The 19,330-nt window shown below is 35.8% G+C and overlaps 1 protein-coding gene across 3 annotated transcripts in view; it reads left to right on the top strand.

Moving 5' to 3' along the window:
• The window catches only part of arhgef39 (Rho guanine nucleotide exchange factor 39), an 82,811-nt gene extending 64,294 nt beyond the window's left edge, over window positions 1-18,517 (top strand). For all 3 annotated transcript variants that reach the window (XM_088644669.1, XM_088644668.1, XM_088644670.1), the window contains 4 exons: window positions 8,666-8,754; window positions 14,522-14,648; window positions 15,653-15,765; window positions 17,395-18,517. In XM_088644669.1, the coding sequence (XP_088500795.1) occupies window positions 8,666-8,754; window positions 14,522-14,648; window positions 15,653-15,765; window positions 17,395-17,440 (375 nt within the window). In that variant the 3' untranslated portion in view covers window positions 17,441-18,517. The remainder of the gene's footprint in view (window positions 1-8,665; window positions 8,755-14,521; window positions 14,649-15,652; window positions 15,766-17,394) is intronic.
• Window positions 18,518-19,330: the final 813 nt, after the last annotated feature.

A 19,330-nucleotide genomic window follows, 5' to 3' on the forward strand; every position in this document is an offset into this window, starting at 1 on the left:
AACTAACAATATGAGGGTTAAACTAAAATAGATGGTTTTCCTTTTTTGTTATCCACTTCCTTGCTTTAACGTTGATTAAATTAGCCTTTTCACTTGGAACCAATGAAGACCAATAGGATGTCTGCTGCTGAACCAAGTCCATTTTCCTTTCACACCAAAGCAAAAACAGTGTTGTCTGTGAAGGGAGGGAACCATCACAAAACTCCCTCAGGTGGCACCATTATGGTTCATTTTAAGTACCTGAAAAGGTTTCGAGCTTTCACACTGAAGACAATAGAACAAAATTACATTTCACTAACTATTCCCTGTGTATATACGAGTTTTATTACGTCCCTACAAAGGAACGGGGATTTTGTTTTGTTCGTTTTGAGTGACAAGGAGATATCCAATGTTAGATTGCTATTGTGGCTAATGGAAAGCTTTAAGAAGACTTACTTGGCAGTTGGCTGCCTCTGCCTTGGAGAACTCACTTTGTCCACTTAGATACTGTATATCTTCATGGTTGATCTGTGGTTATCTTCCTATAACGTTATCACTTTATGAACGCAGTATGAGTTTTGCTTCATTCTAGCCAATCTTTGCCTTACTTCTTGCTTCCAATGGTTGTGGTGTTTGAGTTGTGCAACAGACAGTCTGAAGTGTGAATTTAAGCAGATTCTTAATATTTGGTTTCCAAACATTTTCATTGTTTTTCTTCTGTTTGACTTTTTTTGCCCTTTTGTCTTAATTTATAGTAATACATTTTAAAACATGGCTATAGACCTCTTGTTCATAACGGTTAAAAAGTATTACTGAAATTATTGTCAGAATTTTAAAATTATCACATTTTGTGGATCAAAAACACAACAAGATCTGTGGCAAATCAGACTGGACATTTCCTTTTTATGTTTTTAGTTATCGTGATTTTTTTATTTTGGAATTTCTTCATAAACAATTCTGTTCTGACAGTAAATTCTTGGTTTGTAGGTACTGCCAGACAGCTAAGGAGTTAGTTGCAACTATTCCCCATAGAAAAGCTTCTTGTACAAAATCCCAAAGGGTTATTTTGACACGAGTTAGATTCCATGAGTGCTAATCACAAGCCAAGTATTTGTACTGTAGACTACGCTGAGGAAGACAGGTGTCAAAATGTCTGTCACCCCATTGTCTTTTAGAACGACAGACTGGTTTGCTCTTCCTGGATGTGGAGTTTAAAGTAGTTAAGCCGTGGTATTAAATATTAAAATGTACATTTTTAAGATTCATAGATCTATTTTGGGGGAAAAAAACAACAAATCACTTTTTTTCAGCACTCTATAAAATAAACAGCTCTCAAGTTGACTTTGGGTCCATTCTTCCCTGAGGACAAACTAGGGTCAATTTGTCCATCAAACTAATTTACTGCGGAGAGGGTTCTTTGCCCACGGGGAAGAAAGGGCTGATGTCGGATACTGTCACTTGTTTGCTACATGCCATGCAACACTTGAGTTTTTAATCATTTATGGAAAATTAATTCAGAATTTATAATCCTTTACCCTTAGTGAAACTGAAGTGTATCAGCTGTACTGATGACATAGGTAAAAAGGTAGACTTCTGGTCCAGCTCATTAAAAAAAGTCATAAAGCAACACATCTTTTTCTTTGTCTGAGTAGTATAATGTAAAGTGTTGATGAATGAGTTCAACACTAGAAGGTTAACTGCTGGATCAAAGTCAAAGGACCAGTTTCTTTCATTCAAGAAATTTCATGCTAATTATCCACCCAATGTATCTTTCCTTAGGTGAGAAGCACACGTGGTATTTCTAAATGATGATTTTACACTGCAGTGAACTCTTTTTTTAGTTTTCTTTCTAGTTATACAATGTAAGAAAATAATTGATACTTAAAAGCTTGGAACTTTGCTTGGTCTTTGGTATGTTGCAAACACAGGTGCTGACCAGTAGTATGTACAGTACAGTACAAATGTAAAGGTTTATCCCACATAAATGTACACATACATGAATAAACTTAGGAATACCTTAGCACTAGATTTTGGAAGTTTCTTGTTTTTTGTGCATCACACAAACAGCAATCTCTGCATAGATCCTGGGACTCAACAGTGTATGATTCAAATGTAAAACGTATAACGTATAAAGTTAAATTTACAGTATCTGACAGAGTCGGGTTTTCAAAAGCAAACAGATTTAAAGACCTCTGTACGTAAGTAATGATCTTTTTTAGTGGCCATAACGGCTTTACCTTCATGATTAAAAAGAAGAGCCGTGGCACAGAGTGGACATTGACAGGGCATGGATTTGCAGACATGCTCAGTTTAAATACCCATTAATCCAACAGATATCATTTAAAATAACAATAATGTGTTAAAGCCACAATGCGATTAACTGGCATTCACTTCATTGTCAATCTCCATGTTGATTTCTGTACAATTCCAGTTACTGGTAAAGAGGGAATATCACCTGAAAATCTGAGTCCAAGTATTTTTCCATTTATATTGGTTCTTTTGTATAATGTCTGTATACATGTGTTTGTCCAACTGTACTTGCATAAAACCTATCATTGAATACTAGGGAGGTTAAGTTCATGTTCTGGAACTGTGAAGTTCACAAATGTGCATATTACCAATGTTGTCTATTCTATACCGTTAAAAAAACAACTGACAAAGATTCACGTAGTTGGAAAATTAATGGGATTCACCTGTGACTGTATCTGCACATCTTGATCTATTTCATTGTATTGTGAAAATGAGTTGAAGCCTTGCGCTCTGTATTTTGGATTTTATTAAGATACTTTTCCTATTTTCGATGTGAAATCGTTCTAGAAATTGAGAGGAAGAGATTTCATCATATTTAGCACGGTAGCAGGTGTTGCATGCTTTTTATTGATATCTGCTGGCCTGAAATGGGGTTTAGAAGGAAATATATGTAAATCTGATGTAGATTCCTGTCAATGACCACACTGTGCCACTGGACATTTGCTGTGTTGAGCTTAGTGGAGGAAAAATCAAAATTGATCGCACTCACATGAGCACATTGCTATTCAGTCGTCTCTTAAAGCAGTGTCTGGTGATGAACCAGGAATCACAACTCTTAGTATCATAGTCATTGGTATAGGAGTACCATTTGTACAGTTGCACTTCATACAGTTAAGAGTTATGATTAAAAGTCATTCATGCAAATATGATATTCTTTTATATATCTATGGAGGCTTTAGAAAGAGTGGCTCTCTGTTGTCTTTGTGAAATTAAAAAAAAACTCAAGCTCACAAAGTTAGGATGGTATTTTTCCCCATGGGTCTTTACGTGAATACAGTAATTACATTATAATGTATATAAACTTATTCTTGAGGTAAGGCATAATCTGAGGAATTAGCATAATATTTGCTTGTATTTATGCTGGTAATTTTCATTTTCAAATGTTAAAAGCTTTCAGCTGCTTATCAGATTAGGTTAGAAATTCATCCCTTCCTTCCTGCCAGTAAATACATCTTCTTCAGGCCTGTCACCCTTTTTATTTAAGTAGTTAGCGTTATCTAATGACTGAAATGGCATTTCATTACCTTGTTATCCTATAAAGCAAAATGCATACTCAATAACATTAAGGGTAATTTCTCATAAAGACATATTATTGATCCAGGGTGCTACCTGTAAGCAGGGAAAATTGCTGTCAGCACTTGGGAGCCTTTCACATCTGGGCCTGAAGAATTAAAGAAAAATTAAATTTGACAGCAGTAAATGCACAGGCACAATCTAGACACCAATTTATATGCAAAACGAAAAGCTTTATGAAAATTTCCTCCATTTTCTCACGCATATTTGGAAGAGAAAGCTTTTTTTTCCTCCTTTTCTGGATGCTTCACTCCCTAATATTCCAACTACTTAAATATTATACTGCATCCACAGCAGACTCTCTTTGATGTATAAATAATCAAGTTAAATTATGTGCAGTAAGGAGGCTAGGGCTCTGCCATTCCTATTTTACAAAGTAATTTCTACCCTAGAGGGTCAAATTTCCTGACAAATTCTTAATTACTGCGTTGCAACAGAAGTGGAATCTATTTGTGCATAAATCTCAACCATTCCCATGTGGCGAGTAACTAATATTATCAGCCATTTCACTTGGCCTGCTCACTGAACTCCATAATTAGATAATACTTTTGATGATGGTACATTTGAAATCTTAATCCATTTAATTTTTTATGAGCTTTTTCCCCCCTTTATTTTAATAGGGATATGTTAGTGACCGCTGCCTATTTAACAATCATTAAAATTCTGTCCGCAGCAGTAATAAAGATTAAAGATTACTAATATGCCATTCATAACCTTGCCTGTTTTCCATATAACCAGGGCTTCAGGTAAATGTTAAAGGTCATTTAATATGTTAGCCACTAATTATAATCCTCTCTAATAGGTTCCTATTCTAATTATTCTGGTATAAAACGTCTATTGTTTGGGGTTGGATCTCTGATTTTCTTATTTGACATGAGTAATCTTGGAATAAAGCTCTTTTAATGTTGATGAAAGCAGGTAATGCCCGATGATTAAAGGGATGAAGTTGCATCCCCCTCACTCCTCAAGCTCCCCTTCATTTTACGACATAAGAGTGCTAATCCTTTTCACTGGAAAGTAATAGGTCCAGGAAGTACCGCAAAACAAAAAAAGATTTCAGTTTTAAAAAATAAATATTAAATACTAAACATATTAATGAGGGTTTTATATACAGCATGACCTGAAATTCTGAAAGTTTGGTGAGAAAATGTCTTGTAAGATATTGGTCAGCTAATGGAGCTCTTAACACATTTAGGTTTATATCTAAATTTATTTCTTCAGTGAAGAACTTTGCACAGCCCTGCCTGCCTAACTGCATCTCTGTGGCGTAGAAAGCAAAGCAGTTTCCAGCATCTGCAGTTGCTAGCTTAGAGTCCCAATTAAGAAAGTGACCAAATTGCCCTGGGAGTCTTAAAACCACCTGTGGGGCAAACTGGACTAGCAGTAAAAGTACTTTGAACTTAATTTTTTTTTTAAGAAAGCATGATGTGATAATGTACAAAACAGGCAAAACGTTTCAGTAAAATTTAACTGCTGACATTTTAAAGCCTCGCGGCTTTTTGCATTTTGCATTAGCCCTGCTTATAATTTTGGTGACAAGAAAAGCACTGAGTTGAAATGGCATAATACTAAGTATGCTCTTGAAGTTTGTGAAATCAAGGTGAAGCATCGTTTAAACTTATAGTACATTATTAATATTTACAGTCCAGCTGGAGCTAAATAACCTGAAACCATGCCAAGTGTTTAGTTGAGCAAAGTTCCAACTATCTATATTCTGCTCACATATATTTGAATTTTCCGCAGCTGTCATATTGTTTTGTTTGTTGCGCTGTTGTCAGTATAAGGAGATTATTTATTTGATTTAATCAAATCCATACTTGAATTATGAAGACAGTAAACCCCTTCAAATTACACACTCCCTCTTGGGCAACATTGCTTGTTTAAGTAAGATCTGCTGGTGATGTCTTTTTATTTAGCACATGATGTTGTTGGTGTATAGCGTTGTTAACCTGAATTCAGCACAAGATAAGGTAAATAACAGATCTATTTCATTTTTCTGTGAGAGCACCACTATAAATACAGAATTTTACTACATTTCACAAACAATTCCACAGAAATTGAGACTGTTTTGAAACCCGCTGGGGTTAAGTAATCTTCAACACATTTCTTGTAGCATGTAAATTAGAATTTGATATAAATACAAACTTATGTCACGTATAGTATACTGTATCTTACTGTGAAATGTTAATTCTCTATGGAAGTTTGTCATACTGGTTTCAGGTACAGTACAACAAAATATACCACATTCATTGAGTTAGGCTAGTTTTTGCTGCTGCTATTTTTGTTCTTTGGTGTGTGGCAGAGACGGTATTTGATGTGTTACTCTACTGAACATTTCTCTTTACTAAGGAAGGTTCTAATCTGTTACTGTACTTTGATTGTATTGGAAGTTGTGCTACTCCTTTTATCCATTCAAAAAGTTAGATTTTTACAGCTTCAAACGCTAGTTTTAGTGTTACTTTTGCAAAACATCTTTAAAGTCCTTACACTTTAGATTTTTACTAACCATTTCCAGAAAACACCGTGACAAGCCATAAATACATATTTTGTTTTGTATCATTGGCTTTCTGTCTGTTGGTAAATTCACATTGCCCGCTTATTATCTTTTGGTCTCTGGTACTTTTCTACTACTTGTGAGTAATTTTGTCACGTTGTGGGGAGCTGTCACTGAGATACAGTACTGTATGTGACACAAAGTAAGCGAAAGTATAGCACTGGTAGTCTCTTACTCTTTCTTTTAGATACCTCAGAGGATCAGGACAACCCTGCTTGTCTTAGGAACGTCTTGTCACTCCTTTATGAAAACCGTGAAAAGTAATATGTTGTTTCCAGCAACTCACCAGTGCTTTTGTTGACTTTTGAGGCAATAATAGTTTTTTCAAGGCCATGTTTAATTTCAGTCTGAGAGTTTTCAATACAAGGGAAACTTTCATAATATGTTCAACATATTTGCATGTATTGTAAAAAAAAAATAAAAAATATAATGCAGCAAAAAATGTCACATAAATACCAGGATGGGATTCTTCATTTGACATTCACTTTCTCAGCCTTTGCACACAGACTGCGTAGGGAAATGTCAGAACTAGATCTTCTCTTATAGATTGTCTTCTTCAGACACTTCAGTCAGAACTCCTCTTCTGGATTTCATATTGCTATGTGACGGTTAGTGCTTTTAAACAGCAAGCCTGGGATTTCTTATATAACAGCAACCTCTGCTGGAACAAACTAGCATTCCACTGGCAGTCTTGTCTGCATCAGACAGTGCACACCAAGACGGAAATGGGAATTCAGATGAGTCTCAAGTGTTTAACTTGTGTTTGTGGCTTTTGTGTCTCTTTTCACACCGCAGGAGACGAGAACAACTCTCGACAGTCTTTAGGGCTTGAATCATTTTAAAAACCTGTAATGGCAATTTCAGTTGCCCATCCTGCAAATGGTAACTCTTGAGTATGATTTAGAGCAGTACAGAATTTTCATGCATTGGTCTTTGTTTTTAAAGACAAAGACCTTTGTTGTCTGTAAAGGAACACTTGTGTTTGGACATGTGGCTCATGATATAGTTATCATTGAAGAATGGTGCAGAAATGACCTTTTCACAATTTTGCAATGTCATTACAGAGAAGACATTAGGGTACCACATGGCCATGACCTGACCAGTCATCAAACAAGTATCTTCAATTATTATGAAATTATAGTGCGGGGGCCATCTTTGACTGTTACTTTTGTCAGCTTCTCTTTCCAGTACATCCCAGTACAGATTATACAAAGGAATGGGCTATTAACTTCAAGAAAGGGATTGCTGATCTTTTCCACACTAGTTAGAAGTATTCCTGCTAACCTGAAAATAGTGACAGACAACACAAAAGATTTTTGCCAATGCTTTGTACTGTATGGTTCTAGACTAAACAGTAAGATTTCAGTGCTTATTTCCTTACATCACATGTCTATGTGTACAGTATATTGTAGATGTGATCATTCAAGCAAGAAAAAAATGTGCTGTATTTCAAAGTTTGTAAAATGTGCCACTTTCAATGTGTAGCCCATTCCCAAGCTCATGAAACATCCAGAAAGTGAAAGTAAACTAAATGTGACGTACTGTAATTGCTATATGAAGTATTGATAGAAAAGTAAGTTTGCTCCATTTTACACAATGAAAAGCTTGAAAATGCTTCATTTCCAACACAAAGATGATGAATAAAGGTAGACTTTGTTATAAAGCCTTATTAAGTTTTTCAAGACTTGCATTAAATATTTTTTAGTGAAATTCTCCAATTAACGAAAAAGAATGGAAGCATTAGCATTATTGTAAATGCAGAGAGGAAATGAAATTGTCACAATACCTTGGCCTTAAGATGTTTAAACATAAATCTAATTTATCAGTGATGCTGTGTGACCCTAGTTTTCACCCAGTTTATCATGTTAATTAATCATCTGCACTACGCTTATTGTACTTTTGATTTTGTCTAAAAGATGTGCTTACAGTGATAATTTGGATGAGGTGGAAGTACCATCTTTAGAAAAAAATACTTACCAGTACCTTATTATCTCAAAAAGAAAATGTCATATTATTGATATTTCCTGCAATGTAAATATAGATAGCTAAAACATATTGAACTAAGTTGTGAATCCCCTTTCTTCCTGTAAAAAAACTGGAATCAGAAGTCAGTCTGACTATGTACAACTAGTTTCCACAGTCAGATTTTTTTAGATGCATATACAGGAATTTTTCTTTGAAAAACAGAAATGGTGAAAGGGGGAGTAATTAGTGTGACCTTTCGGCTTTGTGGAACTGAACTCTAAGAATCACCTGGTAAACATGGCTTTCTGTACAAGGGAAAATTAGTTGGTAAAGAAGAAACTGCTGTTTCAGAAGGGAAACGTACAACAGTGTTATGTCAATTACATTGGCTGTTGAGAGGGACTCCTGTAATAGGAGGCGGTGGGGGTGATTGCATGATAAAATGTTAACGGATAGTGGTCTAGAGACAGAAAAATCAGATTAATAATGAGTTTAAATGAAACAGAATCCACACCGTTTAGAGGCAAACCTATCACATTAATGTAGTGGTGTCTTCTCTTTCAGTTAACCTTCGAGCAAGGCAAACTTCTGCTGATGTCGAGTGACCAAGAGGACATTAATGACTGGTACCGGAGCCTGTCGTCTGCCATCGGGTAGGTCTCCTGAACCGTGCTGGCTGTCCTTGCTACTGCCACTGACCTTGTGAACACTTCCGACAAAGGTCGGAATGGATTCATTGATCAGCTACGCCAAGCATATGACAGTCTCTGCCTTAATTGAATCCCAAAAGGGGGCAGTCTGGGTTATTATTACAGAGGCCAGCCGATAGCACTCATTAAAAGCTCCACAGACTGTGAGGTTCAGCTAATTAGTTTATTATACAGACACCTTGACGATGGGCAAAGTTGTCATTTTGCCCTTTATTGCACAGGGGATGTTGTTAAAAGTTTAATCAGCCGATGCTGACCAACTCTGCGGCTGCAGGGTGGTCATTACTAGGGTCATGCCTGCTGTTCTGTGGCTGACAGGGTCGCAGTGAGATGCTGTGGCAAAGACAGCATTACATAAGGTAAGCGCTCACCTGCAAGAGAGATGGGGAAAAAAATAAATAAAAATCTCCCTGCAGGTGGGGGAAAGCAGATGGCTGGAGAAACGACTAACCTAATATCTCTCCATACCTACGGTACAGTGTTAAAATATGGGACGTGGAAGGAAAAAAAACGTTGTTCTAGAGCTCTTTCCCATCCTCTTGATGGACATTTAAGAAATCCATCTATTAGTAAACACTAAATGTTAATGCCAGACTAGATGTTAATGGTAAATAGAATTTCTGTTCGGTTTTTTTTCTGTTAGTGAATGTAAACGCATCCATATCAGAGCTGTGTAACAAAGCCTTTGACATGTACCTTGATGAGCTGAATTGAGACATTTAAAAACTAACAACTTAAAGAGCCTTTCTGATCTAGACTGCCTCCAGATCTGCTGTTCCTCGATGAATATTTTAGTTATGACTGTAATTAACATGTGTGAAGTTTTAAACTATACTAGGCTTTTAACCTAGGTGCCTAAAAAACAACTGATTATTCACAGCACTAAAATATTTAATAGTGATAATTTAAATACCATTAACATTTAATATTAAGATGTGATAATAAGACATTTGGTAAGCATTTTGGTTTTAATACAGTTTAAGATTTTATAATAATGCTTTAATAGTCATTAACGTATTGATATGCACTAATCTGTTCTCTTAATAATGGAAAACTGTGTCTAAATGACTTGGCTAAAGGAGATTAGGAATAATTTAAGATTTCTGTCTATACTTGATCACTCCTGGGTAGCAAAGAATGATAAGTATCAACTGCGATATTAATTTCCGCAACTCAATTTTATGGCCAGGCGTTCTCAAAATCAGTAGACCTTAAACTATGTGCACATGGTTATTTTATAAGGGCTTAGGAATGGTTACAAATGAGAGGAGGCCATTCAGCCCATCTGCCCCATGTAGTAGTTAGTACAGTAGTTTATTTGATTCAAGAATCTACTCATCCAGCTGTTCCTTGATGGAAGCGAAGCCAGGATATTGGCTTCACTCTCATGGTTGGGTAGGTATAAGGTCTTTCTTAAGGTATCGCGTGAATGTGAGTATTTCTCTAAATAAGGTAATGAAGGTATTTGTAAAAATAAGGTACAGTAATGTGACCACTTGTGAGCAAAAATAACTTATCAGAGTAACTACTACTACAGAGTAATGACTAATAGATAAAGTACTGAAATGCATTGGCTGTGTAACCCACAGTTCATGATCACTTGTCACTTGTCCATGGTAATTCCAAATTAAAAAAAAATATATATATAATTATATGAAAGTGAAATAGAAGGTCATGATAGCGTAAGTATTCAAAGCCTTTACTGTGACAAACATGCACAGATCTACCATACAATCTACCTACAACCTAACATGTGCACAAATCTACCATTAGAAGCCACACAGTTAGTTGGGTGGCCTCAGTCTGTTTGCAATAATAGTAGTTCACATGCTGTCAGAATAGATACAGTATATCTGTCCCTGTAAGGTTCCTCAGTCAGGTAACAAAGATTAAACAATGAACACAAAGGAGTTTTTAAAACATCTTGGAGATATATTTATAGAAAGACACAGATTTTTAGAAAATATTTATATCAATATAAAAAAAAATGCAAAGAACTTTAATATTTCTGGTGACGTCGCTCATTAAGAAGTTCAAGGAATGCCTGGATCAGGTTGCCCCTCCTCACGGAGCAGCCGGGCAGGAAGGGTGTTACCATGAGGCCAACGGCTACCTTCATGGTTCAGTTCATTTCAAAGGCAAAAATGAGAGAAAATGTGCATCAGTCATTTATAACTCAGCCAGTCCACAAAAGGGGCTTGTAAGGAGCACAAAAAAATGAAATGCCACTTGGGGTTTGCAGCACATCACCTAAATGATACTGCAAATGTGTCACAAAATGTCTGTGGTCAGACAAGACAAAACTGAAACTTTTGGTCAAAATGCAAAGCATTCCATCTGATGCAAACCCAGCATATAGTAGTACAACACTATATCTGTCATCAAGCATGGTAGTGGCTGCATTATGTTATAGTACTGCTTCTCATCAGCAGGGAAACTCGTTGAAGACTGTTGGGAACATAAATGGAGCACAGTGTTGGCATATCCTACAGGACAAACTGCTTCAGGACCCAAACTAGGACAAAAAATAATCTTTCAACGGGCTAAGCAATAGTGGAGTGGTTTAAAAAAAGTGAAAGCCCTTGAGTGTCCCACTCAAACTCCTGACTTGCATCCTTTTGAGAATCCATAGAAAGAGCTGAAAACTGTTGTCCGTAAGCAATTCCCAGGCAAACAGAAACAGCTTGAACAAATCTACAAAGAGGAAAGGGGCAAAAATTGCACTAACCCAGTATGCAGAGTTGGTAGAGACTAACCTTAAAAGACTAGCATACTATACTTACATAAGCAACATATTTGGTATTATTCTCTTTAGCTTTTGCTGACATTCACTGTACCTTATTTTACCCCAAGTAAAACATTCTGGTTTTAATTTTTTTTAAAACAAATTGTGATTTATAAAATGGGACAAAATGGGAAGAGGGCACAAGACGTAATGTTGTTAAAACACTGTTGTAATTTCAAAGACCCATATTACTGAGTGTTCCTACACAAGATTTTTTTTTATGTGATGGTCATGTGATGATTTCGTTGTTTTCAAAATTCAAATTAAGACATCTTTTAAATATACGTGTTTATGTATTTGAATGTTCTAAATTCATGATTTCTTTGACAAAGTAGAGAATATGAATTTTGCTATTAAGCCACTAACACATTTTTCATACACTGCACAAGGCATATTTGAACTTCTATAAGTACTGCTTATTGCAATTAATCTATATTTAAAATAAATAATATACACAATATAAATTCACTTAATAATCAGTATTAAAGTTAAGTTTCAGATTATCTTCACCTTCAGCTCATGTTATTTTAATTATTTCCATGGGAGAAACCTGATCTGCAGCCTTATGTCAGTAAATTGCATACTAGTAATCTTAATGTCATGATCTATTGACTTTTTGCACAGGAAAAAAAAAATGACAGTGTTATTGTGATATTTATTTGTCATGTGAAACTTAAAAAAATGAAGTTTCTGCAAGGATTCAATTTAAACGGCAGGGCGGAATTAGACACAGTTTTGGGGTTGTTTAGTCGATCAGTTTTTATAGAATCAATGTCTTTAGCGACAGATCGCCTCTAAAGCTCAAAAACAATGCCCCCTAGAGTCTCAGAGTTGAACCTAAGGATCTGTCTCATTCTGGGAAGCTGTACAGGCGTTTATAGGAAAACCAATGCAGTAGAGCTTTGCCAAACAAGAACAGACAACCTGATCGGTTAACAAGTCTCTGGTATGGCAGAATCGGAAAGGCATCAATTGCTGCTTGCTGTGCTAAGGTTAACAGTTCTATAAAACCAATGAAATTGTATCTTCATATGTACAGTAAAAATGTAATGTGCAGGAATTTCAGTATTTGCAGGTTTTTAAATAAATTCTGGGAAATGCCTTGCCAGAAATAAATATCTTTTTTATTCTTTGTCCCAGATGGGTTTAAGGGTAAGATGGGCCGAAGGGCCTTGTCTCATTTCTTATTTCAATTTTTGCCATTTTCTGTATTATTTTTCATCAGTTTCATTGAGTAACTTTATTATAACATCAATAGGAAAGGCAGAGTGCCTCTACATAAGATTTAAAAATGTGTTTTAGTTGTTGCGGGCAAGGCATGTGGCCCACATGATAGATGAAAATCTTTTTTATGCAATCTGTCAGTGAAAATGTCTCTCTTAATGCAGAGCAGAGCAGCAACTGTGTAAGCAACTATCTTTGTAGTCTAATTGATTAGGAATGGTCCTATAACTCCCTTTTACTTACTGTTACTGACTCCATGCAGTAATTGTCGACTCACCCATCGTTACAAGCCTTGTTCAAGTAAATATCTCTGGGATATTTTCACAGATACAGATTAACCCAAAGCACAGTTTTCTGCAATGAGACTTGGGTTCAAACTGTAAACAGTTCAGCAGGTATTCCTTAATGAGGCTGTTTCTTCTTACTGTCTCCTATGGATGGGCTGGTTCTAGTTGTCATTCCAGGAACCTGAAAAACATTAAAATGTTTTTGGTCATGACATGATATTTTTCAGTCTACCTTTCTGCCATACCTTGTCTACTTATTTGAGTATAATGAGGAGCTGGCACCATGATTTTTTAAAGGGAAGAGGGAGGAGGCCTGGTCCAGAAAGAAAGAAAAACTTTCCTTCTGTGTAATTGTCTTTCTGCTCACAATCTGCAAATGAACACAAAGTTAACATCTCTTCTGCATTCAGCCATGGACATCTTACGAACTCTGTTATAATTAAGTAGCACGTATGTATAAATATTGATATATGGCTTAATTTAATTTAATAAATTATTTACTGTTGCATGCCAAGAATCCTAAGCCTTGTTAATAGGTTGATTCTTTTAAATTTAATGGAATATTTCATCTATGCAAAGAGAAAATGCACAATGCCTTAACCAAATGAAGAATAAACTCCTGAGCTTAATTGCTAGTCGTGTAACAATTTACACTAGAGGTAGTCTACACAGTATATTGTATTTCTTATATTTTTGACAACATATTTTGTTTCTAAGTGACATTCCTTCAGTTGTGGGACAGTAAACTTTGTCTTGTCATTTCGATATTGTCGTGGTGTTGACTGGGGTGATAGATCAAGGGTTTAAAGTTGGTGGCCAATTTGTCAGCAAATTACCATGATTCAGCTCGTACCATGTCATTTGATAGGATAGTTTGTAGTTTGCTTTTGAGGAATTGCACCTCTACTGTAATTGGATAATCAGATGGCCAAAGTGGACTCTTAACACCTGACTCACTAGGTTCTGATGTGGAAAAGAGAAAAAAAGAAATGCAATGTGCCACCCGAAGAAGGCTCCACTGCCAAAACGTTGTGTTTCTGTTCTTCTCTTTTCAGCATGGAATAAACCTTTACTTGTTCCTTTGCAACCTGCGCACGCTGACACAGCCACCTACTTGAAGTTCCGATGTACTGTATATGAATGATGAAAGACAAGGGGTGAACATGGAATTGGGCACACCATCTTTCATGAGGCCTAAATATATAGCTCCCACAGAAAACACTGGATGTGGTTAGGGTGTGGGCTGTTCTAATGCTAATCATGACTTAGGGGACTCTACCTGTTTTAACAGTGGTGTCCTTGAATGTGTGGTTCTCAAAGCAGCAGTAGTTCACCACTTATTGAAGTTGGCCTTCCCCTTCTTATATGACCTGTAAAATAAGCCTTGTAATACTAGATTTGTTTCTGTCATTAGACAGTTGAAATCTAGGAGCACAGTAGTGCACAAGAGAGACGACCTTTCTCGAAAACCACTACGATCCAATGAAGAGGAGACTATTCCAAACAAGGATGGACATCCATACAGAAGGAAGAGGAACATGGTGAGTTTTTTCTATGTTGTCTGTTCACCTTCCTTAACTCAAGATCTAAATTCCATAACATATTCCTTGACCAGTTTCTGTCATCCTAAAATAATAGTCCCTGTATGTATAGAAAGCATTAGAAAACATGCTTCTGTGACTTGTTTTATAAAGGTTAGCAAGGATTCTCACTATTACCATTCCCATTTAAACCATTCCCAGATTTCATGCACAATTCTCCCCCTTAGTTTGTTGTTAGGATGACAGGTTTTGATCAAACATGCATGAAAAACTGCCATGAATTTTTAAATGTGCATTTTTATCTTCTGGAGCTAAACTCCGCTCAGTTGCACTTTGCTGAGCTCCCATCTTTTTTTAGAAACCTGTTGACAGGAGGTGACACTAAAGTTCTGTAATGTTGTGTTAAAAAATAAGAAAACATTTTATATTTCTTTGTTTTCTCTGGCTATGAGTAACGAAACTTTGCTCTGTGATATTTGGTTGAAGGTATCTGAACAAGGTACCAGAATGCCTTTTTCATTTTAGTCTTTGTTTCATTTAGGTCAGCAGTTGGCAGCAATTGTAATCTATGCTTAAAAACAGTGAACTGAATAAGGACACCTCATATAATTGCATAAACAATAAACCCTTCTCCCGTCACAAAAACACTTCTAAGATCAATAGTATTTTTAGATTAGAATTTTACAATTTTAGCTTTTGTGGGTGTCATAAGTTCTTGAGATATTATAAATCTGGTGTTTAAACCCTGTGGTAAATTTATTGGGAGCCTCGAAAGATTCTTAAGGTGGGTACGAGTTCTGCTTTCTCTCCCCTTAGTAGTAGTCCTTGGGATAAATGTGCTGTACTTATGACTGATAAAGGGAGTCAGCTAAGCACACCAAGCTACATATCAGCCTCCTTACCCCTCTGAAAAAATACCAAGGCTTTCCTCTTTTGTTCAAAGGGTGCAACCTGAGTTTTTGTTGTTTTTTGTGTATGCGGTCCACCACCCCCCCTCCTCACAGGTTGAAAGAGAGGAGAAGGTACAAACTGTGAACCCCAACTCCCAGCTCTTCCTCCCTGGGAGCCACAGCACAGCATCAAAGAGAATGAAACTGGCAGATACTCCCAAGGAAAGGTATTGTACATTCTAGCTTTAGGTCACAGCCGATCCTGGTGTTGCCAGGGTTAGGGGTATTAAACATTTATCTTTCTTGCTAATTAGCAGGCCATAGTTTGTCAAACTTATAGGGGTGACTTTTTTCTGTATGATTTTATTTATTTATTTCCCACCACCAATCTGACAGCCAATTACAGCATGAAGAATGAAAGCACAGAAGAAAAGAAAGAAAAAATAATGAAGGTTGTGCTCAGCAGCTAAAAAATATCAGTGGCTGTGGTGCGATCTTTTAGAGAGGTATAAAGAACCTTTAGGCACTGAGTTTTATCATTAGGATTTAAGGGGTTCTGTTTGTTTTATGACTGTTTTTGGACAGACTGGCTAATGTGTTTTAGCTGTAATTAAGTGATTATTGTAATGGAATAGTGTGAATAATTGATTCTTGCGTCTCTGCAATGTTTAATATATTGAAAAACAACTCGGGTTTGTTCAAAGTAAATAAATTGTATCTACAGCCTCATTATAATCCTTCCAATGAAACGTCTAGCTGCAAATGTGTGGATCAGTTTCACAGAAATGCTGTTCTGAAATGAAATTTACTGAAAGTTCACTTCCTTAACAGCGCATAGTTGGAAGAGTGAGCTCAGGAGGTCATTGATGGTGTGGAAGTAAAAAATATATAGATTGTACTAAAATGTAAAAGTATGGTTTGAATTCTGAAAATACCTACAAGAAGAAAACATCCAGTTTTCTTAAGGTCACACGTAGCACATACAGTGTGAGCTTATGGGCTTCTGAATGGGTACATATAAAGCATTACTCTCTAGGTGGCACTAAATTGCTGTATTTGTTCACTCTTCTATCTTGAACAAGAAATGACTTCAAGACATGTTAAGTCATTTCAAACCTAGGAATACCTAGTACCTAGGAATAACAGCTATGAGATCTATGGGACTCTGATCATGGACACAGATGTCATGGTTTTGATAAAAAAATGATCCCCTTACATGGCTGCATAAGTAAAAGGTCAGGTGACTGTGCAAATGTAATTAATGTGTTAAGCAGCATATTTCATTACAGGGGTAGCAGTAAGTGAGATGTATCACCCTGCTTGGAGATGTCACTTAGACCATCTCATTGTGGAATGCAGAAATGCTGGTTTCTCTGCATATCTTACAGTATTAGTCTTTGATGACAAAGCAGGTCTGCAGACCACCTGTACCAGGTTCTTCAAAGAAGCGTAGAGTAATCAGGCTATGGTTAACACTGGTTATTAATTGGTCTATGACACATAGAAGAGAAAGGTCACACGTGCTAGAAAAGGTAAATGCAAAGTCCAGGAGAGTCTTGACATGGTTCAGCAGCTGCTGCAACATTATTTCTTCCAGCCCCTGGGTACAATGGTGAACATATGACAGAGAACAGTGAAGTAGTATTGTTTGCAAGCATTATCCTGGGGAGTCCAATCTGAGTCAAGCTGAAGTCTAAAGGATATAACTTCAGAGCAGCTGAATGTTAGGACTTATCAGTCACTTAAGCAGGGTTCACAGATAAAGGTGATCATTGTTCCCAGAACCCATTTGACTCACATTTCAGTCCTGCAGTTTCGAAAATTTAACAACACTGACTTTTCTCTTCTTTCCTCAGTCCTGAAGAACCACAACACACAGGGTCCACCTGTGTAATTTTATAAAAGAAGCACAACTTTGGAGGGATGCGTCTTACAATTATTACTGAGCAAATAACATTACGTTGTAGAGCGAGAATAAATACTAGGTTACATGTGCATTTGTTGTTGTTTTTTTTGGTCTTTTTTATTTTTTATTTTGCTATATATCAAATGAATGGATCTGTGACAGTGGCTTTAGACTGTTTTCAGTCATTTTAATAACAGAAAGCTAACAGTTTCGACTTGGACCACTTTGAATGTAAAACTTTGTTTTTTAAAAAAACCTTAACATTCCAAAGAGATGAGGCTAAATGTTACATTGGTGCATGATTGCTACTGATTTTATTAAATGTATATATATTTTAGGTCTATATTACAAAGAAAAATTAGATTATCATACCAAAAGAATGGCATTTATATTTGTTGTGCAATTATTTGACAGCATTTTTAAGTTGTATCCATATAATTCCAATAACACAAATTCCTTCCAGTGTTCATGGGTGATGTATTGTATTGCTAATAATGTCATCAGTAAAAGGTAATTTAAATGACACAGGGAGGTGGCAAGTGCAATATAAGATATAAGCACATTGGTCTCTTCTAGGAAAGATTAACTGATATATATTTAAAAAAATTACTGCTGTATCTTTGTTTCTTTTACTTTACATTAAGTTTAAGATAAAACATGTCACAATTAAGTGTTACAATGAAGGATTGATTACATCATGTGAATTAAAAGTTTAGTTGTTTTATGTAAACTTTATTGATTTTTTTAAAGAATTCATCTGTTCTAAAGAATCATGAAGCTGATTTGATTAAACTTCATACTATATCATCATTGACGTTCTCATGAAAGATAGTATTTCTGTATTGTACACTCAAATAATTAAAAACAAATTAATCTGTTTATCTCTACATTAAATAATCTGCCATTTCACTTTGTATTTTATTAGGCTCCTGTCAAGCCTGTTTTATGTTTTAATGTATGTTTAATGCATATTTTCCTGTTATCACACCTAATGATGTTTATATGAGTAAGGTTGCTCTGACAATTGTTAGGATATTCATGAATAATGATTAAATGGGAGTGGCTTTCAAAAACTATTTATTTTGGGTCTTAATTCTGTTTTTATAGGAGAGAACCTTTCAAATGCAACACATTTTATTATAATAATCTCTAAAAAAATAAGATGATTTCCTCAAGGCTCAATATGTCAAGCTTTATTTTAATGTCCTGTTTTCTCTTTTTCTCATAAAGCTTTATTTAAAATATTATTTCCCAACACAAAGTAATTAACTAATGGGCAAATGGCTCAGCTGGACAACACAGGTTACAGCTGGAAAACAAATTAAATGTACCAGATGCACTATAGAGACTAGATAGCAGCAAGACATTCTAAAGGCTTTCGAACAAGTTCCAACCTAATACATTGGGAATTAAATAGCAAAAAATGTTTCATAGAGAAACAATTTACATTACAGGCTGTGTTTTGGCAAGCAGCTGATAATCCAGAGATAAAATGTATCACTGCACTGTCTGAAATACAAATCTGAAGCAGGCTTAAGTGTTGATAAACTCAGTGATTCACAAATAGATTTTAAAGGGGTTTTTGAATTCATTGGTCAAATTAACTTAAAAGCTGCAAAAGAAGACATAAATGTTTGTTCTGTTCCAGTATTTCATGCCTATCTGATCTCCAAACACGACCAAGCCCAAAAGTAGGAAGAAAAATAAAAATTAAGAATATAACAAGCAGTTTTGAAGACTTGTAAGCAGTTCTTACCCATGTACTGTAGCAGCAGAACATAACTGAGGTAAAAATAATCTGGGCACGATTTAAAAGAATTGCAACATAGTAAAGAAATTCTGGTTTAACATTGTGAATTTAAAGTAAGTTAAGGAGAAACTGGTAT

The sequence above is a fragment of the Lepisosteus platostomus genome, chromosome 9 (genome assembly GCF_059453375.1).
Source record: "Lepisosteus platostomus isolate fLepPlt1 chromosome 9, fLepPlt1.hap1, whole genome shotgun sequence".
Taxonomy (NCBI): Eukaryota; Metazoa; Chordata; class Actinopteri; order Semionotiformes; family Lepisosteidae; genus Lepisosteus; species Lepisosteus platostomus.